At 35.9% G+C, this 24,755-nt stretch overlaps 1 protein-coding gene across 1 annotated transcript in view; it reads left to right on the forward strand.

The window, feature by feature from the left end:
- The first annotated feature begins 12,511 nt into the window (after window positions 1–12,511).
- Window positions 12,512–24,755, forward strand: part of PIGK (phosphatidylinositol glycan anchor biosynthesis class K) — a 109,671-nt gene continuing 97,427 nt past the window's right edge. The window contains exons 1-3 of the mRNA XM_025871921.2: window positions 12,512–12,642; window positions 16,132–16,185; window positions 20,323–20,414. Coding sequence (XP_025727706.1) covers window positions 12,550–12,642; window positions 16,132–16,185; window positions 20,323–20,414 — 239 coding nt within the window. The 5' untranslated portion in view covers window positions 12,512–12,549. The remainder of the gene's footprint in view (window positions 12,643–16,131; window positions 16,186–20,322; window positions 20,415–24,755) is intronic.

The following is a 24,755-nucleotide window of genomic DNA, read 5'->3' on the forward strand; positions in this document are numbered from 1 at the left end:
TTAATGATTATGCACTATGGATTACCCATGTCCCTTAACTTTTCTCATTTTCTCTTTGGCTGACTGCCCCATATAATTGCTCTGTTTATTTGTAATTGAAATCTACCATCTTGCTATTCGTTAGCTGCTGTGGTTAAAAATATTTGCTAGTAGTTAAAACAACACTTTTTCGAAAGAAAAGTATATATCATACATAGAATCATCTTTTTAAAATAGCCACTTTTTCTTACAAATAATGGAGTAATTTTGCTTTCTTTGACATACCATGTCACTTTCTTCTAGATTAATTCACTGAATTTGGTCCTCTCCATTTGTCTTTTCTCACTTTGTAACAATAAAGCGGTCTGTACTTTTTACTGATACCTTTTATTTTTTTTAAAATAGACTTTATTTCTTTGAAAAGCTTTAGGTTCAGAGCAAAATTAAGTGGGAAGTACAGAGTTCCCATATGTCCTCTGTCCCTCATCGCCTTATGCACAAACTTCTTCTCTACTGGCATTCCACACCACAGAGGTATAATTGTTACAATTGATGAACCTATATTAGCACATCCTTCTCACCCAAAGACCATAGTTTACCTTTGGGGTCACCCTTGGTGTTGTGCATTGTACAGGTTTTGGCATGTATAATGACCTGTGTCTACCACCAGTATCATATAGAATAGTTTTACTCTCCTAAAAATTCTGTGTTCTGCCTATTCATTCCTCCTTCTACCTAAACCCTGGCAACTACTGATATTTTTACAGTCTCTGTAGTTTTGTTTTTTTAAGAATGTTGTATGGTTGGAATCATATAGTGATTGTACATAGCCTTTTTAGATTGACTTTTTTTTTCACTTAGTAATACATATGTAAGATTCCTCTATGTCTTTTCACAATTTGACAGCTCATTTATTTTTAGCACTGAATAATAATATTTCATTGTCTGGCTGTATCTCAGTTTATTTACCCATTCACCTACTGAAGGACATCTTAATTGCTTCCAAGTTTTGGCAGTTATGAACAGAGCTGCTGTAAATGTTCATGTACATATTTTTGTGTGAACATAATACCTCAACCCATTTAGGTAAATACCAAGGAGTTTAATGGCTGTGTTGTATGGTAGGAGTGTATTTAATTTTGTCAAGAAACTGCCAAACTGTCTTCCAAAGTAACTGTACCATTTTGCATTCCCACCAGCAATGAATGAGAGTTCCTGTTGCTTCACATGCTTGTCAGTATTTGGTGTTGTCAGTTTTTGGATTTTGACCATCCTAATACACATGTAGTAGTATGTCATTTTTTTTTTAAGATTTTTTATTTATTTGGCTGAGAAAGCGCACGAGCGGGGGGAGGGGCAGAGGGAGAAGGAGAAGCAGACTCCCTGCTGAACAGGGAGCCCATTGTGGGGCTCGATCCCAGGACCCTGAGATCATGACCTGAGCTGAAGGCAGATGCTTAACCTACTGAAGCACCCAGGCACCCCTTTTTTGCCCATTTTAAAATATGGTTGTTCATTTTCTTATTGTTGAGTTGTAAATGTTCTTTGTATATTTCAGATAAAAGTCCTTTATCAATGTGTCTTTTGCAAATGTTTTCTTCTATTTTATTTTTTAATATGAAATTTTCTGTGATTTCTGTAATTATTATTTTTCCCAGTTAGTATTCTTCACTATTTAGATTTTTTTTTTATTTGAGAGAGAGAGAGAGCACAAGCAGAGGGAGGGGCAGAGAGAGAGGGAGAGGCAGACTCCCCACTGAGCAGGGAGCACATTGCGGGGCTTGATCCCAGGACTCTGAGATCATGACTCAGGCCAAAGGCAGCTGCTTAACCGACTGAGCCACCCAGGTGCCCCAGTATTCTTCATTATTTAAATGTCTTTAAAACCTTATTTATTTATATATTTATTCAAAATACATTTATTGAGCACCTTTTAGGGTGTCCTGAGTCATGGGAAATACAAGATGAATAAGGCATGGTTTTTGGCCTCAAAGAGCACAGTCTGTCCACCATGAGAGACAATCTAGCAATTGCTATCACAGAGATACATGTAGGGTGTTAAGGTAGTCAAAGACACTTTTGAGTCTTCTGAAATATAGAGGGTCAAATAAATAACTACAACAAAAGCAATAATAATATCTAAGATTTATTTATTAAGCTCTTACTTTGTACCTGGCACTGTAGCCAAGAGTTTTATATACATTATTTATTTATTTATTTATTTATTTATTTATTTATTTCTGAGAGAGAGAGCGTGGGAATGTGGGAGGGGGAAGGGAGTGGCAAGGGGAGAGAGAGAATCCCAAGCCAACTCCTGTTGAGCGCAGAGCCCATCGCAGGGCTGGATCTCAGGACTCTGAGATCATGACCTGAGTCAAAATCAAGAGTCTGATGCTCAACCAACTGAGCCACCCAGGTGTCCCATATACATTATCATATTTAAAGTTCACAGTAACTCTGTGAGGTATGTCTACTTTAATCTCATTAAGTTCAAGATTTCTGTTCAATGAAGGACAAATGGACAAAGCTGAATAATAAGAGGGGGAGAACATATCCGAAATGTCTAAAACCAGTGAAGGATTAAATACCTGTACTTTGTAAGGAACTCCTGCAGATAAAAAAGGAAAAGATAGAAAATCCACTTTTAAAATAGGCAAAGAATTTGAACACGCAGTTTATGAAAGAGGAAATCCAAAAGGCTAATAAGACATGCTCAAAAGTACTAGTAGTCAGAGAAATGCATATTACAAGATAGGCTATCACTTTCCCCCTATAAGAATGGAAAAAAAAAAATCAAGTGTGGGGGGTGTAGGAATCCTCATGCACTACTGGTGGTAGTTTAGATGGAACATCTATTTTGGAAAGAAATCTGGTCCCACTTCATCAAATTAAATATGCAGATACTTTGCCCAAGTGATTCTGCTCCTTCCTCTTTGCTCACAGAATCTTAGCTCTTTTTCTGGAAGCAATGTTACCAGCCATAAAGGACAAGTAGTGATTGATCTTTGCTAGTCCTACCAATCTTGCACCTTTTTGTTGGGTCTGGAAATGGGCATGTGTCCAAGTCCTGGAAAAGCATACTTAAGGGAAAGCCTGCTGGGAGGCTACTAAGATCGCCTTCTTGATATACAAGCATATGATATTTGGAGCTTCAACAACCATTCTGCTACCATGAGAAACAAATAAGAGTCCCAAAGGCAATATGCTGAGACAGAGGATCAGGAGGACACTTGGTCTTTGAAGAAATCATTGAGTTTGCAAACCAACCTTGAAACTATCTTTCAGTGGACTGCTTGTCTTGCCCCCTAATTGAATATGGTTTTTTTTTGTTGCTTTTGAGCAAAATCATCCTTACTGATGCAGTGCTCAAATGGTCATTGAATGAATAAATGTTGATTGTGATAATTATCACAAAACAAATTGTTTTTTGTTGGTCTCTATTTCTACAAAAGAAGATGGTAAAGAAGTAGAGGAAATGATGAATGCAGATAGCATAATACTAAAAAATATTGGCTATGAAAATAGCTACACTAGATCCTGTTTAAGACTGCCATAACAGATTACTACAAACTAGGTGGCTTAAAACAACAGAAATGTACTCTCACAGTCCTGGAGGCTGAAAATTTGAAATCAATGTTGGCAGGGCTATACTCTCCCTGAAGTCCCTTGGGAAGAGTCTTTCCTTGCCTCTTCCAGCTTCTGGTGGCTCCTAGCAATCCTCGGTGTCCTGTGGGTTGGTAGTTACATTAATCCACCATTTTATGTGACTCCGTTCTCTGTGTGAGTCTCTGCCTCTTCTTGTAAGGACACAATTATTGGATTTAGGGACCCATCCTAAAGCAGTATGACCTGTCATTTTGATTCTTATCTTGATTACATCTGCAAAGACCCTCTTTCCAAATCAGGTCACATTCTGAGGTTCCAAGCATTCATAAATTTTGGGAGGACACTATTCAATCCACTACAGATCCTAGATGTTTTATTTTTTTCATCAATAGCAGGAGTATCTGAACTCTAAATCTTCAATTTATATAACATTCTCATGAATATCTTTATAGTCTCTCTTATTTGCATGTTAGCTGATATAAATCTGTTGTGAATAATGTAATTTCTCATTGTGTCATTATTAAAAGTCAGTTCTACACTATGATATATTATTTGTGGGAAATAGTTACCTTTCTGCTGATTCTTGCTAAAGGACATTACCACTCAAAATATTACAGACACCTGAGTGTACTGAGAAGCAAACAAGCAAATAAAAATTATCACTTAAATAAAATTGACAGCACTTATTTAGCATTTATGGTGGCATGGTATTTATTAATAGACTCCATTTTTCTTCCTTTTGGTTTTTCTAGAGATGTTACTCCTTAACAACAAACATCATTACAGCATATTTATTATAGAGATATTATTCTCCCCTTTCCCCTTCCAAAGCTATCTCAAATTATAGTTTGGAAAATACTTATCTGGAAATTGTAACAGAAGATTCTAATTTTGAGAAATTTGGAATTCCAATTTTTAATATCAAATTATTTCATTTATGAAATTCCTTTGAGAAAAATTCCTTTAGTGATATATTTTGTGTTGATTTCAAAATGACTTCTTTCCTTGTTCCTTCACTTGTGTTCCTTAATTTTGATCTGATAAAAATAGAACTTCAACTAGCAAAGAAGCTGGGTCTTATTTCCCTCAAGGTCAATGTTAAGTGCATTTCACAAGCTCTCCTTGGTAGATCGGCTACCAAAAGTAATAAATTTAACAGTTTCCTAATGTAAGCTTTAGACAAGGAGACTATTTAATCATTGTTTTATTTTACTTGTCTAGTGGCTTTAATTTATTAACTTAAATATTTTATTTGACTGAAATATTTGAGAGAGAGAGAAATGTCTGATCATTAAACTAATTTGGCTAAATCAATCAGTGAGCAGAGCATTTCCAGCACTGAGCAGCTGTTGTTACCAGATATAAAGAGAAGAGATGTGGGCGCCTGGGTGGCTCAGTTGGTTAAGTGGCTGCCTTCGGCTAGGGTCATGATCCTAGAGTTCCACATTGGGCTCTCTGCTCGGCGGTGAGTCTGCTTCTCCCTCGGACCCTTCCGGCTCTCATGCTCTCTCTCTCTATCTCATTCTCTTTCTCAAATAAATAAATAAAATCTTAAAAAAAAAATAAAGAGGAGAGATGTTAGTTATTCCTTTAAAAACCACTAAAAGTATTCATTTTTTATGAAAATAAAAGTGATGTTTGCTCTTCATAGAAAATTAAGAAAATTGTATTTCCCATTTCTTTCTGGCAAATTCCCATTTATCCTTGAGTTCTAAGCTGTAGTTCCTCAGGAAAGCATCCCCTGATTAGGTGAGGCTGCCCTCCTATATGATGATGTCACCAGTACTTCTTTGTTGAACTTATCACAATATAATTAATTAATAACTTGTGTAATTGCCTGTTTAATATCTGCCTTCCCTGCTATTTCTAAGTTCTATGAGAGTGGGGACTGTGTTTATCTTATTCCCATCTGCATCCTCAGTTCTTAGCATATTCTCTAGCACGGGGTAGATGCTCAATGAATAACCATTAGGTAAATGAATGGATAAATAGAAATAGAACATCCATAATCTCAATACCCAGGACTAGAAACTGATAACATTTTAGTAAGCTTCCTTCTTATTTTTGCTTTTTTTTTAGATGGTTAAGAAATTATTCCATATAAAATTTTCTACATTATTTTCACTTAATATTACCTAGTTTTTTTAATGATTATTTTTATTTAAGATGCTGTATAAATCCATGAGGATTTCAGAGAAGTTCAAATAATATTGAAGAATGGAGAGTAGAAGCCCTCTAAAACCCCAACCTGCCTTCTCAGGTCTCCAGGGGATAACTACTGTTTACAGTTTAAGTACTGGTAGTAGTCCTCTTGCTGCTGTAATGAATTACCACAAACTTAACAGCTTAAAACAAACAAATTTACTATCTCATAGTTCTGGAACTCAGATGTGCAAAATGGGTTGGTAGAGCTGAGTTTCTTTTGGAGGTGCTAGGGGAGAATCCATTTCCTTGCCTTTTCCAGCTCCTAGAAGCTACTCATATCCTTGCCTGGTGGCTCTTCATCACTCTGACCCCTGCTTCTGTCACCACATCTTTTCTTCCCTGACACTCTTGCCCTCCCCTTATAAGTACCCCTGTGATTACATTGTGCCCCCCCCCGAAAATTCAATATAATCTCCCTTAGTCAAGAACTTAATCACATTTGCAAAATCCCTTTTGTCCTATTAGGTAGCATATTCACAGGTTCTAAAGATTAAGACATGGACAACTTTGGGGAGCCATTATTCTGCCCTACCAAAGTAACTTCCCTGCAAGTTTCTGTAAACACACAACTCCTTCTCCTCCTCCACACCACTCCTGTGTCTTCCTAAGAGAGGCCTTCCAGGATGTCCCATGTTTTATTAAAGAGTGTAATTAAAATATTTATTAAACCTTCTTGGGACTTCAGAGAATTTCACAAGATGCTTATTGGATAAAAGCAATATACAATTGAATAAAAATCAATTGAACAAAAGCAATTGCACTTACAGGAAATTTTCAGCTCATGGAGAGTTGAACTCTATCAGATAGCTTTGTACTGACAGAACCAGATTGACAAGAGATGATTACACTGCTAATGCGATATCAAGTTTTACATCACTAAAGCATTCAACATGATTTTCTGTCCAGGTCATTATGGCATTTTAATGACAACACAGGATTTCCAAAAATGAGACTGTGAAGGGCAATTGCTCTATTCTTACATTGAAGCATTGTTATTATGAGTTAGTTCTGAAGCTAATGAGAAGGTCATGAGATGGAAATTGATTACAGCAGGAAAACAAACTATTATTAAATGGCTCACTGGAAAGAGGGAGGGAAAGTATTTGAAGCCAAACTGAAATGGAATTGAAGGTGGTCCAATATCAAAATTAGTACTAGGAAATGATACAAATACACTGGAAAGAAAAGCCTTTTCCTTTATTTTAATTGATTTTTTTCTATTTATATTTTACTAAATATCTCATTTCCTTTTTGAATTTTATCTTGCCGGGGGCACCTGGGTGGCTCAGTCATTAAGCGTCTGCCTTCAGCTCAGGTCATGATCCCACGGTCCTGGGATCGAGCCCTGCATCGGGCTCCCTGCTCAGCGGGAAGCCTGCTTCTCCCTCTCCCACTCCCCCTGCTTGTGTTCCCTCTCTCGCTGTGTCTCTCTCTGTCAAATAAATAAAATCTTTAAAAAAAAAAAAGAATTTTATCTTGCCAAAGAACCATTTTGACTGTTAGAACTGAAATGTTGTATACATCAGATCCTTGTGGTGCTGATTATTGTAGGAAACAGTTTTGCCTGAAGCAATTAAACTCTAGGTAGTAAAAACCACATTGCAAAATCTCTCTGCCCGGCCATGTTCTGATCCTGATTAAATGTATCCTTCCCACTCATTTTATTTTGTAACAACATTTATTTAGTAGCCACAAAAGTATTGGTAATAAGTTTATGCAAGTTAGTCTTCCAAATTGTTTTGGGTAAATATTTAAACCAGATCTCACTTGTCTAGGAATCCTAAACCTGGTCGACTTCCTGTGATCCTTATGTTTAAAAAAAAAAAAAAAAAGGTACTACAAAACATTTGGTTGTACAAGTTGATATCCAAAAGTCATTCTTGAAATTGTCCTCTCTCCTGCTTTCGAAATATAATCCATCATTATGTTCTGTTGGTTGTGATCTTAAAATTCTATTGAATTTCTATCATCTCCACCCTCGCTGGTCCAAGCTACCATTGCCTGGACGGTAGCCATGGCCTCCCACATCCTCTACCTGCAGCCATTCTCATTGAAGCCAGCATGATTTTTGCCATTCTGAGGCTTTCCTCGACCTGACCCCCAAGGCTTTGAAGGGATGTGACACCTGCTTAGCAATGCAGTTTGATCTTGCAGCACTTTCTCTTTCATTCTTTGAACTGCATGCATAAAGTCATTCAAAAAGTTCCTTTAATAATCCAAGCTTCCTTCTTCCATAGGTTCTGTGTAAGAGCTGGTTCCTGTCTTGAAAGCTCTTCTCTTCATCTCTGCCTCATTAACTCATTAATTTCAGCTTAGTCCATTTCCTCAGGGAAGCCTACTCTGGTTTTTCTTACAAGGCTGGTTCCCTACTAGGAATTCTCTTGTTAGACTTTTACATTTGTTTAAGTGCTTCTACTGTTAATATCTGTCTCCCCTAGATGTTAAGCTCCAATGAGGAGCTCACTTTTTGCTCTCTCTCCTATTGCCTGTGACTAGCACAGTGCCTGGCACATAACTGGTGCTTAATAAATACTCTCTCAGTGAATGAATAACACAATGGTGTTCTTGGTGCAGACAGGAGGAGAGAGAAAAAGGTAACAAAAAAGAAGAAACAGTAGGGGCATAAATAATAAAAAAGAGCAAGAACGAACACTGATCTAACACTACGGTCAACAGAATCAATCTGAGTTATCATTTGATTGAAGAACAATAGTAACAACATGGATAGACTCTGGTGCACTCCCTGTGAGGGTCATGCATAAAAACTTTTATTAGAGATGCCATGGTTGTGTGTGATTTTGATCTCATAATCAAATGCTTGTTTTCTCTGTTAGTTGCTAAGTTAAGTCAATTATTCACTAAATGAGTAATTGAATGTTAGTCTAAATGCAGACTCTCGTTAACAATTTTTTTAATTGAGATATAATTGACATAACATTGTTATAGTTTCAGGTGTATAGTTTTTTCCTTGTGATGAAAACTTTTAAGATCTACTCTCTTAGTAACTTTCAAATATACAATACAGTATTTTGTGTGTGTGTGTGTGTGTGTGTGTGTGTGTTTTTAATACAATGCTGATTTTATTCCAGCTAAATAAAGCAGTGCACCAGTCGCCTGGGCAATGCTCACTCACGGGGCAAAAGCCAAGAAAGAAGGATTTTTCATGTTTTCTTTAATTATCAGTCACTACACACAGCTCTCTTGCATACCTCCTCTCAGAAAATGTGGGCTAACAAATCCTGTGCTAAGAAGGAAAGAGAAAAAGGGAAAATGGAATTCATCTAACATACTGTTGAAGGTGGTTTCTCCAATTTCTCTTCTATAAATTGCTCCATCAACACGGTCCATTCTGGATTATTTTGATATCATGACCACCTTCCCTGATTTTCATGCACAGAGTACACTCACTGGGATAAGCAGACATGTCCTTTCTGCACACAGGGCTAAAGTCTCTAGGGCATCCTGGGAATTTATACCAATCGCAGTTTGGTTTCTGTATTCTGAAGGCTGGCTAAACTCGAGTTCAGAGTCCAAAGAGGTCGCCAAGTCCCGGGCCAGGAGCAATAGCACCAAGTGCAGTGCCAAGAGCGCCATGCTCCCTCCGTGGCCACCATCAGGTTGCTGTCTGCTCCAGTGCCAGTGGGACACACAGTGTGCTCCAGGGTCCAGCAAGTGACAAGCTGGGGTGGGGTTGGGGCTCAGAATTATTAACTAGAGGGCACCTGGGTGGCTCAGTGGGTTAAGCGGCTGCCTTCGGCTCAGGTCATGATCCTGGGGTCCCTGGATTGAGTCCTGCATCGGGCTCCCTGCTCGGCAGGGGGTCTGCTTCTCCTTCTGACCATAACCCTTCTCATGAGCTCTCTCTCTCAAATAAATAAATAAAATCTTAAAAAAAAAGAATTATTAACTACAGTCAACATGCTGAACTTCACATTTCCAGGATCTACTTATCTTATACAGCAAGTGGAAGTTTATACCTTTTGACTGCTTTTACTCCTTTTGCCCACCCCTGCCCCCTGCCTCTGGCAACCACCAATCTGTTCTCTGTATACATGGTTAACAATTCTAACCAAATTTTAAACAATGCTATTTCACATATTAACAGATAAAAAAATTATTTCCTATGTTGAGTGGTGCTTAAAACTGTTCGTGTGTCCTACATTAGGGTATGAAGCTGGCTCTCTTCCATACTTGAAATCCAGTGATTCAATGAAAAAACAAAGAGAAATAGAAATCTACTTCTTTAACATGGCAATGAGTACTCTAATCCTACAGCTAATGATAGACTTAATGGAAAAATGCTAAAACCATCCCTTTTAAAACAAAAATGGAAAGAAAATCTTGCTATCAACATTATTAGTTAGTATTCAGCCATAATATAAGCTGTGAAAAAGAAATACAAGAAATAATATTGGAAAGGAAGAGACAAAAAGGTAATTTGAGGATAACATTAAAAAACTAGAAAAGCCAAAACGATTTGTCAAACAAAAGTTTTAAGTAGTTTTCATTATTAATATAATTAAATACTTCTTATTAAAATGATGGAAGAGTACTTGGACAGAAAAGATGATCTGCCTATCAGCAATAACTGATCAGAATACATAATATTATAGATATTACCTATTTATAATTATTATATATATGTATTTCCTATGCAGTGAAAAAAGAAATCCATTAAGAATAACAAATGTTAACAATAAAAAAACCCCCAAATGTTACCTATGCTTAGGACGTAGCTTGATTTAGATATCTCTGGCTTAAAGTTCTACTGAGAAATTTAAAAAAAGGAACCACAAATAAATGAGAGAGTTCCATATTCCAGAATGAAGGACTAAATATGATAAAGATATCAGCCTTTCTCAAATTTATTAATAGATTTTCTATAATCCCATTAAAATCCAAAAGTATTATCTTCTTGTAACTTGGAAAAATTATTATAAAATTCACTTGGAAAATTACCAGGCAAAATCACAAAAATCAAAGAATTTTTGTGAAAAATTAAGTATACTAAAATGATTAGCCCTAATGGCCAAATATTAAAGCATTTAAAAACAACAGCGGCTAAAATAACATGGTACTGGCCTCAAAATAGACATATATTTTAACTGAAGAGAACAGAAAGTCCAAAATACTTTACTTCTGATAAGTGTTTAATAAGAGAATTATTATGAGTCAATGGGTAAGGTAAGTGTTATGTAGAAAATCCTGTTGGGTAATGGAATACCAATTTTGATAAAAGTAGTAGATCGTTATGGCAATGGCTCCCTAGAATCATGTCTCCATTTCTACACCCTTGTTTCTCTAGCTATGGACACACTACAAAGTTTTGGGTGGTTTGTTATGCAGCAATAGATAACTCACATAACATCTCATGGCATACACTGAAATATAGTCTAGATAGTTGAATAGTTAAATATAAAATCAAAAGAAAATAAAACTTGATCTGAGACCTGCATGAACTTGTGACATTTCAGCTTGTAGGACACTCTTGGTAGTGTGCTTTCTTGGCTTTACAAGGGAAAACCTGAAATTTGACTACCTAATATTAAACACATCACAAAATACAATAGCAAAAGAAACAAAATGGAAAGAGAGACAAAGAGACTGGGAAAAACAATAGCATAAAATATGGCAAGGCTTAAGGTCACTTCATAAAGGTATTCAAATTCATAACAAAGCTATGAACAGAATATTTACATCAGAGTACATAAGAGAGTTTATAGACACAAGGAAAGACATCAGATTTTGATAGCAATCAAGGAACCTGAAGTATAACAAACTAGAGGTAACATTTTGTAGCAAGGAATTTAGAGGGAAAAAATGGCATAATTTGGTGTTAGGTTGTATTTTGATGGCACTGTGAGTGTATACTTTGGAAAGCGATATTATTGATAGGCACTAACATTTTTGTACCTTTTGGCTTATCGGAAATTATCCAAATAATATAATTCAACAAATGCACAAAGGTTTGCTTTACAATATTATTTTTGTAGCAAAACTTGGAAACTTTGTATTGTCCAGTAGAGGGGCAATTACTTTGTCTCAGGCAACAATAAAGGGTGGAATTCCAAGTTACCATTCAATTTTAAAATTATGAAGATCATGAAGCTGCATAAACATGTTTATGTAATGCTAGATAAAAATAATTTAAAATTGAATGCATATAATAAACATAATGGAACGAATACACAAGATCTTATCAAATCCTCAGACTCTCTTTGAAGTAAATTTTAGCTCCATAATTATGGAAGAAACAAAAATTTAAACAATTTCTCCACGTTCAAGCTTTTAATGATAGACCCCCAAGCCTGTTCATTGCAGCATCCACCCATTTTTCCGTTTAATCCAATTAATCATCCTTTTGTGCCCAAAGGCTTGCACTTCCCGCTACATCATATTTTCAAAGAATTGACAGCGCTATGCAAAATAGGAAATAGCTTTTAAAGTTTACGGGATCACAAGTTTTCCTCCTTCGCCTTTCAAACAACTTTTTAAACGTTATATCTATTTTACAATAAAAAACTGAAAATGCAATTAAAGATAAAGGATCAAAGTCTTCCAGCTATCCTGCCCCATCCACCCCTGGAACTTGAACTCTGTGCCAGTGCTGTTTACTAAAGGCTGGCAAAGGGCCGGCCTCAAGGAGGTGGGGCTGCGTCGCAAAAAAAAAAAAAAAAAAAAAGCCACGCAAAAACCCGCCGTGCTGCTTTACGGCACTCGCTCCGCCCCTCCAGGTGCGGGAAGCTGAAGCCGGGAAACATGGTGGCCGCCTGCTTTCTCAGCAAGGGTTTGACTACCCTGGTAGGGTTGTTGCTTTTGTCCTTCGGCAGCTTGGCCGCTAGTCAGATCGAGGTAGGAGTGAGGCCCTCCGAGCGACAGGGCTCTGGGAGGACAGCTCTGTCGTGGCTGTGAGCGCACCAGCAGATTGCGATTCACAGCAGCCGAGGGGAGCATCAGCATCTTACTAGGCTGACCGGGCTGTGTGTGGGGGAGGGTGTCTGTCACAGGGGATGGGATAGGACAGTGTCGATCTGTTTCGCCCTTTTAAAACGACGAATTTAAAGAATCAAATCTCAGGAGACGGGGGAGGACCTGATCCACTGCTCGGACGAGTGTGCAGTCCCTAGCAGTGGAAATGTGAGCACAGGAGTGAAGCACCTACCTTCCTACTACTAAACTACACTGCTCCCCTTTGATAGGAGTCAGATGTCTACGGTGTTTTATTTTTGGCTCACAGGACGTTCTGGCGCTTTATCAAGCTTTTACTCTATCCAGTACTCTGACAGTACTTAAGGCCAGTTCTACAGTCTAGATATTTTCAGGCCTGCATATCCTGTTGGCTAGGGGGCCGGGATAGTTGGCCGACATTTGAAAATCTATATCCAAAGTTTCATCTTCTGCCTAGCCCACCTCCTATGGGATTGCTACTAAGTCAGAAACCTATTTGTTGTTTTAATAAACTCTTTTTATCTCACGTGTTGATCACTAAATTCTGTGTTCTGAACTTTAAAAAATTGCTTTCACCCTTCCAATTCCACTGGCATAAGGTGGGCCTTGGTCATTTCTTGCCTACACTATTGCAAGAACTATCTTGTTTCCCCCCAGGCTTTCAAAGTCTCTCACTTAGATGCTAGATTAGTCTTCATAAAAGGCAAACCCAGTCAGTTTATTCTATTGATTTAATTCTTTTCCCATTGCATACACAGGAAAGTCTAAAAATCATAATCTGGTCTTTGCCCACTTTTTGATCTTCTTATTGGAGTCCATTCTTTCTACCGCCTAAGTACCTTGAGTTTAGACCAATGAGTTCTAAACTTTTTGAATGCATACCCTCCAGTTAGGAAAGATGGCGCATGCACCCTCTCTCCGTATCCATGAATTACTGCTAATCTACATAGTCAGTATTTATAAGGTATATTTTTTATGTAATACAAATATGAATAGAACTTCTGCTATTTTCCTCCTTTATTTCAGTGCATTATTTTGTATACTTCATTTTGGACACCATTATATTTTTTGTAGTTAGGTTGTTGCTGTGCTTTTTCACATTATCCATGTTTTTTTTTAACCTTTTGTTTCTTCTTTCTTTTTACTAAGATGCAGTAAAAGCATAACCTCTGTAGAGCCTTTCCTTATCCCTTGCCTTTGCTTATACTGTTGTAATTTGTACACTTATCTACTTAGCATTCATCTGCTATAATCCATATATGCTTTGCAGTATCTATTATTCCTTCATCTTTCACTTAAGAGTGCAATAGCTCCCTAACTGGTCTGCCTCAAGTCTTTCTTTCTGCCAGTCTGTTTTCCAAGCTGCAGCCAGAGTAACTTTTAAAAATGCAAATCAGATCATGTCACCCATAAACACCTTAATGTTTCCTTAAGGATAAAGAACAGAATCTTCATTATGGCCCATGAACAAGGCCCTTCTCTCTGACTTCGAGTTGTGCTAATCTTTTAGTTTCTCAAAGCATTTAAGCTCCTATCTGCCATTAGGGCGGATGTTCCTTCTGTCTGGAATTATCTTCCCTATTCTCTTCATCTTTTGAATCCTAAGCTAAATGTCACTTCTCTAGGGAAAACTTCGCTGATGCCTTCCCATGTGTTACTGCCAGAATCAGGTCAGGTCAGATCTATCTGGGAATCTATTGTGCTCTTTCATGATACTGTGTGTCTTATCTCTATAGAATTTATAGTTTGCCCTATTCTGCTTAATGTTTGTCTATCAAATTGGATAGTGTTCTCTTTGGAGGCAAGTACTATGAATGTTTTTGCCCATCATTGTATTCTGAGCACTCAGGACAGTGTCTGGCACATGGCACCCAATGAATGTGATGAATGAATGAATGTTACATTGCAGTGTAACATGTTTGCTTGCTTCTTTATTGAATTCTGGGGTTCTTGAGAGAAAGCAGCTTGCTTTTTAGTGATTTTTGTATCACTGTACATTACATGTAACTGGCACATGATAGGTGCTCCATTCATTATATATAGAATGAATAACTTTGCAATGCCTATATTGTGTAAACAATCACAAAAGAGTTTTGCCATATCAGATTTTTCACTAAAGTCTTAATGATGTAAGAATTTTCAGCTAGAAGGGACATGTGAGATTATTGGGTCAGATCTTACTTTCTACGAGGAAAGTCAAGTCTAAAGAGCTAAGTGACTTATCCCAGTCTCATAGCCATGTTCAAAATTTTAAACTAATGCTTTATCCACTATAGCACATTGTTTTCTTTTGCATCGAGGCAGCTCTTGAGAAAGGTTAAAAAATATATATGTACATATGATAAACAGATTTGAGGGAATTTTTTATTTTATTCTCCCTGAAATTTTCTTGCCAGATGAAAATTAAAACAGCTAACATTTGTTGGGCAATTACTATGTTCCAGTCACCATTTCTGCCTTCTGTGTGTCAGGTAATATTACTACTCTTTTATAGATGGGGAAATGGAGGCACAGAGAAGCTTTCCTAAGCTTTTACAGCTAGTAAATAATAGGGCCCAAATTTGAATCCAGGCAGTCTGACTTCTCATAATTAATACTGTTTGGTAGCAGATCTGGGGTCATTAAGGTTCATATTCACAGTTATTTTAATATATAATAAATATGTTCTTTTGGTGTCTGGATATTATTGGATGTTGAAGTTTTCTGCTGTTCCACAATGGCAAATATGGTTCAGACTTCTCACAGATTAGCGAAATGGTACATGGCAGCGTGCTAGAGAATGTGCTCAATCAAATATATTGATGTGTTCAGATAAAGTAATGGGAAGCATCCACTACAGAGTAGGAAATAATGAATGAGACTTCAATAAGAAGGGTATTAATTGGGGTGCCTGGGTGGCTCAGTCGTTAAGTGTCTGCCTTCTGCTCAGGTCATGATCCCAGGGTCCTAGGATTAAGCCCCACTTCCCTGCTCGGCGGGAAGCCTCCTTCTCCCTCTCCCACTCCCCCTGCATGTGTTCCCTCTGTAGCTGTCTCTCTGTCAAAAAATAAATCTTTAAAAAAAAAAGAAGGGTATTGTTATGTGGGGAATCAAGGCATGAAAATAAGTCATTCACAATTTGAAGACTGAATGGAAAACTAGAAGCATATGAGGAAGAGCTGGTTGTGTTTGAGATAAAAGTGTTTAAAAACAAGCAGCCCCCACTTCCAGGGCCCCCCAGTGAAAAATAAAATGTCCTTTATAAGGTCAAATACTAGAACTTTTATAAATTTGCATAATGTTAATTTACTGTCATTATAAACTAAAGACTCCATGAATCTTAACTGTTCTTTATCAGTCTTTATTCTCAGAAATGTGGCTTTTCTAATGTTTTTGAAATTATTTGATTTGTAGGATCAAGCAGAACAGTTCTTTAGAAGTGGCCATACAAACAACTGGGCTGTTTTGGTAAGTATGTTCTATAAAGGTAAATGTTGTTGTTCACATTAGATATGTGTTTGAGAACTTTTGTGTGAACCAGATTTTTGAAAAAAAAATTTTCTCTCCTTATTTTGATTTGACTATATTTTAAATTGACTTTATATCAACTAACATTCTGGCCTTCAGTATATTGTCAAGTGGTGATGTGTAAATAAACATAAGAGTATACTAGGGATACTATTGTTAAAGGAAGCATCTTATAAAATGTACAATTATTTTAATGATGGGAACTAGTAATTGTATTTCTTATCTCTAATATTAGTTTGTAGATATTCTCTATTTAGGCTATTTTTTTTTACTTTTTTTTTTCTGCCCACAAAAATAAATGATCGTCATAGAAAATGCAAATTATACGGAAAAGTTTAGGAGCGGACAGATTAATTTTATCTTAGGTGACTCTCCCCTCAATTAAAAAAAAAAAGGAAGACAGAAAATATCTTCAAGTCCCATACATACCAGATTTAATATTTTGATTCTTCTGGCCTTCTTTCCCTTCACATATAAACATAAAGATAAATGATTTTATGTAACTAGGGTCATCTAATACCTGTTATTTTGCAGCCCCATAGCAGTATATCTTGGAGATCTTCCTCTGTCAATATGGAGGTGCATAATCCTTTCCAAAGACTGTATTATTTTGTATTTTATGAATGAACCGTAGTCTCTAGTTCATGGGCATTTAGATTCTAAATTTTTTATTTTAAACAAGACTGTGTTGGACAGCCTTATACATACACCTTTGTGAACTTGACTAATTTTCTTTTAGGATAAATTCCTAAGCCATAAGACTCGTAAGTTATGGAGCATAATTGTTCTCTAGAAATGCTGTACCTCTTTTTTCTAATTCCAAGACAACTGTGTATTATTAACTTTGCCATTTCTTTTTGACTGCTGGGTAACAAATTAAATTTTGTTTTAATTTGAATTGTTTTGATTCTTAGTAAGGTTTGCTTATTGGCGCATTTTTTTCTTTTGCCTTTTTTTTTCTTGGTGTAAATTACCATCTTAATTTATCTAGATTTATAAGTTAGTATTTTTAATTTCCCTAATAGAATATATGTCATCAATTTTGTTTTTCCTGCACTTGGAAAGTATTTGGATAGTAGTTTCACTGCTGGGGATTTATTTAATGACATTTACATGATTAGGAGATATAATAAATTTGACTTAATGAAAAAATTGTAGAAAAGGGTTGACTGGAAGAAAGAATGAGGAAATAAGGAGGTAGGAAAGGAAGTGAATTTTTGTGAAAAAGAAAGGGGGCTCATGGGTCATTTTATTATTTTTCAACAAAGAACACCTATATGCTACTCCTCAAAAGAGATTTTATGAAGGAATCGAACAAAAAGGAATCCTTATCTCAAGATAAGGAGACAGGTTTTCAGTGACCACTTAAAAGAGAGGGAAACTTACCAGGAGGCAGGCCATGATCTACCAATTCCATGGGATAACTTGCTTTTCAGAAACCAAGGGCTTTTCAATAACTAGTTTCTCTATGGGAATTCCTAAAAAAAGGGAGTAACTGCCTATGTTCAGACAATTAATTGCCAAAGGGCTCATCCTTTAGAATAAGAGCCTATTCGCTTACACTGCACACACACACTGAAGCTTTCCTTGTCTGGAAAACCTCTAACTGAGCCCCTCTTCAACCTCAGTAACTTGAGTCTCAGATGAGAAATGAAATGAGGATGAAAAAGAATTATTACTGAGCATTTCACAATTGCAGTTTCGTATTGTGTACAATAGTTTACACATTAACTCAGACTTTAGTAAAGTGAGACTTTAGTGAATTGTTTTTTCTTAAATGAAAAATCATGAAATTTGACCAGAGCCAAGTTGAAAGTACTAAACATACATTTTTTCAATGTTATGTAATTCAGATTTTAAAAATACACGTTTTTCTCTACCAGTTTGAATTACTTTGTTTTTACTCTTGACTAAAGGATGAGAGGTAAATGGAATGCCCCTTTGCCACTGTACTGTGACTGAGAAACTTTCGCCACCAGAGGGAGATAGAAGGAAAATTGGATTCCATTTTAGTTTCAAGATCTGCTGAGTAAATCATTTTTGCTCCTGTTTAATAAAAAAAAGTTAAAATGATAATCCTTACTCATGGTTAAAAAAAAGTACAATGAGGAAGGGTATAAACTGAAAAATCATTGTACACTTCTTTGATTCCCATTTTTATTCTCTATGATCACCATTATTATTTTCTTGTGCATCCTTTCAGGAATTTCCAATGCATAAAGTTACATTTGTGTCTACCCCTCCCTCCTTTTAAAAAGACTAATGGATCATATCACTTGCTGTCTTACAACTGGCTTTTTTTTGGTATTTTATTTTGAGAATATGAATAATTTATATTAAGTTGATATTTCTTGGTCCCTTCTCTTTTGCCACCATTTCATGTCTAGTAAATTACTGGTGAAAATGAAGGCAGTTTCTTAGGTTTATGCTTAAATACTATAATAGCTGAGAAAAGCCTTTTGGGTGTGGTAAATTGCACTGAATATACAGGTTTTTATTATGACTAATTCAGATATAAATTATTTCTGCTTAAGTTATGTAATCTATAGATTTCTAGCTTTTTAATTTCGATTTTTGCTATACAGGCAATGTTATAATGAAAATTCTTGATTACATATTTTTGTATACTTATATAAGCTAAGTCGAAAGATAAATATATATTCAAACTTGATATATGTTGCAAATTACCCTTGTAGAAGGTTTATATTAGTTTACATTCCCAACAGTAGGATATGAGTTATTCATTTCCCCACACGATTGCCAATACTATGAATTGTCATGGACTTTTGAATACTCAATTCGATTTGTGTTTTTTAAATTATGATAAAAGTTGAGCATCTTTAAGAGTTTATTGTCCATTTTGAATACCTTTATTATGAAATGGTTGGTCTCATCCTTTTCCCATTTTTGAAAATTGGGTGGTTCATTTTTCCTACTGAGTTATAATTATTTCAAGTTTTTTTTTTTTTTAAAGATTTTATTTATTTATTTGACAGAGAGAGACAGAGGCAGCTGGAGAGGGAACACAAACAGGGGGAGTGGGAGAGGGAGAAGCAGGCTCCCAGCCGAGCAGGGAGCCCGATGCGGGGCTTAATCCCTGGACCCTGGGATCATGACCTGATTCGAAGGCAGACGCTTAATGACTGAGCCACCCAAGCACCCCTGTTTCAAGTGTTTTATCTCACTTAGGACTTTATGGTATTTTTGACACACGGAATTTTACATTTTAATGTAGTCAAAAATTATAGTCTTTCCTTATTGGATTCCAGGTTGAAAATTCATTTTAATAAAAAAATCTTGTAGTACCTTTCCGTTTGCAGGGGCAGGAACATTTATATGATTCTCAAAGCTGTCATTATACCTACGACCAGCAAAGGCATGTAGTAGGAGATAGGGAGGGTGCTCAGGGGTAGGTATACTTCTTTGGAATGGATTTCCCAGGGCGCTGATTTTTTGAGGCACGGTGTTAGATTTGCCTTGTACCTTTGGTATCATTTTTAGGAATCAGTTTGTTGTTGTTTTTTTAAATGTAAAACTTAATTTGGATTGTTTCTAGTTTTTTATTAGGTTCAACAGCTTCTTTATAATGTATTCTCTTGTGTACATGTAAAAGTGTTTTGTGTTATCTATCTATCTAATGTTTTTCATAACTAGAATTTGGAAGCAATCCAGAGTGAAAGGAACATTATATAACCCAAGAAAGTTAATTTTCTATTCTGTGAAGAGATTATGGGCATTGCCTTTGATTCTAAACAATTTAATCTTTTAGACTTAGGAACATTATAGAATCACGTAAATTGAGAGTAACTAAGTTGGTTCAGTATTTGATTAAATTCCCCAAAGATTTGGTTTCTCTTAAGCTGAATGGCCTTTTTATTTAATAGCAGTTATGAAAGACCTCTTTCTAGAGAGATTGTTTTTTTTTGACAATTCTTTATATGCTTTCCTGTTTGTAAGCCTATATTATGATATACTCTTTTTCTAGGCATCTCTAAATCCTACTTAAAGAGAAATAATTCTATAAGTTGGTGGCTTATTTTGATTCATAACAATAATGTATTTGTTTTAATACTTTAGGTATGTACATCCCGGTTCTGGTTTAATTATCGGCATGTTGCAAATACTCTCTCTGTTTACAGAAGTGTCAAGAGGCTAGGTATTCCTGACAGGTAAGAATTCTTAACAAAGCTTAACTCTGAACTTCAGGGAAAATTACCCCTAGACAGTTGTTATTATTTTTGCATTTTTGTCTTGCTTTGGAAGAGATAAAGAAACCTGATTTGAAGGGTTTTTTTTTTTTATTTTTGTTAGAGCATACCATCATGTATAAAATAGCTGTTACTTAAGACCATAATGTCAAATTATATAAAACAACAATCAGTACCTTATAAGGTGAAAAGATTTGATAAAGTATAATTGTTTAGTGTCATTTACTTAATTATTAAATGCTTCAGTCTTTGTGTTTAATTGCAGGCAACAGAAGACAATTTTGACTGATTCAAGTAGAAAAGTAATTTACTGAAAGCATATTGATTAGTTCACTAAGTTGCTGGGAAGGCTGTAAATGGCCTTAAGTCAGGACCATGTTAGATTAGGTAGCAAGAAAGACATCTGAAAATCCTGGCATAAAACCATGCATTGACAATAATGCTGTCACAGATTGCTGGCTAAACTCTGCTGCTGCATAGCTGCTACCATTACCTTGGGAAACTTAATGTTGCTGCTGCCAAAATCCAGCCTTTGCTATCCCAGCCTCTTACTGTCTCTAGCTCTTAATTTAGACTCCTTGGTGGGAAAGTCATATTGGCAGAGCACGGATTAAAGTGCCTGTGTTCACGCTCAAGGGGTGACAGGAAGAATGACTGTATGGCATTTTTAGCTTCTATAAATGGGGGCGGGCTCTGCCTTCTATGGAGACTCATAAAGTGGGATATTTCCTAATTACATGAGGGAGTTCAGGTACGAGGCAAAACCCCTGTGCCTCCACCCAGATACATGTTCTCTGCATTTGGTTTGTCAGGTACGATAGAGCTGTTTTTGCTACCACCAACATAGTTCTAGAAGAAACTGCATTCAATTTGCTTATTTAGGTTTGATTTATTTAGTCCTATGTTCCTCTCTTCCTTTGAGGCAGAATAGAAAGAACTTTGCAACCAGATAGATCTGAGTTTGAAATCTGGGTTAGTGGTGATTTTCGTTAAGTCACTTCATCATGCTAAGCCTGTCTCCTTGTCTACTACATGGTCATAATAGTACCTTCTTTGCAGGATTCAGATCCTCGCAGTAAAAAGCAAATAGAGATATGTATAAAGTGCTGCAGGAGCAGAAAGGAAGCAGTGAATGACTCAGGAAACAAAGATATGTTACATTCTATGTAAATAGATCACGTTAGCCTGAGACGCTGACAAGAACTCTTAATTTAATTCCTGGATTTCATCTGGAAATTAAAGGCAACTCAATAATATTACCATTTTAAAAATTATATTAAATTAAGTCTGAGAAAGAATGCTTTGCTATATCAAGTTTACAGGTATTATTCTTGTAATTAGCCAATTATTATAATTTGTCAATTGGTTCTCTTCTAATAGGGCTATGTGGTTAGTCCTTTGGCTTTGAACTGCCGTTGCTTCTATACCCTATGTCCTCCAAGGAGTTACTATGCACAGTTTGGCAATAGTTTTCACTTAGGAAATGAGTCTTTGGTCTATAGGTTATTATGATATGTTTAAATGGTCTAAGTAAGATTTAGAGGGACTTTTTAGAAGTAGAATATAATCGTAGGATGTATTTTATATATTATAATTGGTAGGTTTCCCCCGGGTTTCTGAAGAATGTTCTTTAAAAGCTTATTCCTGTTTCGCCTGTTAGCCTGTCTACGTCTCTATTTATGACATCTTTTTTGGGGAATGAATTGAGGATTTAAACCATTTGTTATTTTATAAACAGAGATCAATATAAAAGATTCAGTTTAGCTTTTAGCCTATTTATGGTGAATATTCCTCTCATTGGTGACTTGTCTTACTTTACTCCTACCTGGAATTAAGTATAAAGGTATCTCTAGCTAAATTCTTAGGAAGTAACAAATTATTATAAAGTAACAGTTTGGAAACTTAAAATCATTAAGAACAGTTTTTAGTTTTAAAGCTTGAATTTCAAAATACAGTTTGAATTTATTTTTATACATTATGGAACATTTTTAAGTTAAAAATGTTATAACTTTTGTTCATATTCGAGGTATGTATGCTGAGAAAAATGATTGTTACATTTAATAAAAATTATGAGTAGAGCTCTGTTTTGGTTTTGTTTTTTAATTTGTTTGATTTTCAAGGGAGCATTTTGCCTTTGTCTTGAAATGCAAGGATTTACATTTAATTTTCCCAGAGACTTCCATAAGAAATTAGTTCATGTCACAAATCATTTGTTGAAATACATGACACAAGTGATTGCCTTTTATTTTGGAAGTTCACGTCACTTCCATAGGTCTCATTTGAAATGTCACATTAGTCATGTCACTACTCTTGTTCTGATTCCTCTCTCATCTTCTGTCTGTATTTCACACTTCCAACCATACTGAGCCATTCTCTCTGCCTGGAATGGTTGTCTGTACTTCTGGCTCACTTCTGCCAAAACCGGGCTGTGATTCCAAATCTCTTGTGGTTAAAAATACAGATTTCTTGGCCCACCTCTGGTGATTCTAATTCACCAGCTCTTAAGTGACGCCTAGACACCAGGTTTAGATGGAGTTCTGATGCACAATCAAGTATAGGAAGCACAGCTTCAATTTATACCTGACCTTCCAAACTTACTTTACTCTAATACTTCTTTAAAAAAGCCTTTCCTGACGCCTTTCTTTGCTTCTGTGGTATCCTGTGTACATCTTGATTATAACATGATTATATGAATTATAGTATGTCTCCCTCATTAGATTATAAACTCTTTGAAAGGAATACGGATATTTTATTTCATTTTGTACTTCTAGCATCTAGCACAGTGCCTGACATATAGTAGACTCTTAATAGGTATTGGATAAATAAACAAGTGACTTGGAAATACTTTGTCAGGTAGGCAAAGCAAACACAAGTTTGTACTTTAAAAATAAAAATACTTCTCTTTCCTAAATTGTGTTAGTTTAGTTTTTAGCAAATGTTAATATGATATAAAAGACATTTTAATAAGTAGTTTGTCAGAACTTTATAATACTATTTCAAAATGTTGACTCAGGGGAAAGGATTTTAATGGTTATGGGGGAAAATAAAGAGACATACTGTTATTGTTTTTATAAGTAAGTTCCATGGAGGACAGGTGTTTTATACTTTGTGTCCATGCTTTCTGTAACCTTACCCGCCCTGAGGTACTTTTTTTTTATTTGCCTGGTTTTAATTCTTTAAACATTTTACTTTTTTGGGAATTTTTTGCTCTCAAATAATTGTTTTGGACTAAATCCCTGTTTTGCTACCTTTAATATGCTTAAAATGCTTAGGAATGAGGGAGAGAAAAGGCATAAAGCAGAGATTAGGCCCCAAAATTGGTATGTGAAACAAAAATTGAGCCAAAATTATTCTTGAAAGTTTCTTAAATAGCACATAAAGTACAATATAGTATTGTCTTCCATCAAGTCTGACACAGCCAGTTTTTCCTTAAGTGCTAGGGCAGAGTACTGTTTTCTTTTTCTTTGGTGGAGCACTTGATGAAGTGGTTTACTTAGGACTAGGGGATATGTTATGTGAAAGTACATCTCCTTAAGAGTAGAATTATAATGCTCATGCTGTAAGAGGCATACAGGGATTGAGACTGACTGAGAAGATATAGAATCAGAGCTTCCATCTCATGTTTACTTTGGAGAGTAAATGCATTGACTATTAGGGTGGGTGAGATCTGTCCCCCTACTTTTTTTTTGGCTGAATGCATAAGATTAGCTTTATGGAGTTAAATGTGTACATAGTTTTTCTTAAAATATGATTTAGCTCTACTACAAATAGGGTGGATGTGAGTTTTTGTAATGATCCCTGTCTGATAAACTATTTCTGTAGTTAAACCCAACAGCAGCTTTTCTGACTCCATTTTTCCTCCTTACTCTATATTTTAATCATTATGTAGGATTAATATTCCTGTTTTAAACCTTTTTCTTCATCTCCCCTTATTCATAAACTCTTAGTGTATGCAAAATAAAGTTCAAGTCCCCTATGCTAGTACTCAAGGCTTTTGTAGTCTGGTTCCAAATCTGACATTCTGATAATTTCATTTCAGTCCCTATGCTCCAGCCACTTCCTTCTTGCAAATTCCTGTATTGGCCTCTGTCATTGCCTTACACTGGTCATTCCACCTATGGTTCTTTTCTTCCTCCCTCTATCTAGTTTTCCTACGCCCAGATTCAATTTGTACATTCCCTAGAGCTTTCTTGGTCCTTCTTGCATAAATATTTTATTTATACTTTTGTCATGGGACTTTTTTTGTATGTATTGATCTAATTTCTTCAGTGCTGGTTCTCATACTATGTAATCCTCACAGTA

Source organism: Callorhinus ursinus, unplaced genomic scaffold, assembly GCF_003265705.2.
Source record: "Callorhinus ursinus isolate GAN/ISIS: 27379988/994484 unplaced genomic scaffold, GSC_fseal_2.0 scaffold9, whole genome shotgun sequence".
Taxonomy (NCBI): domain Eukaryota; kingdom Metazoa; phylum Chordata; class Mammalia; order Carnivora; family Otariidae; genus Callorhinus; species Callorhinus ursinus.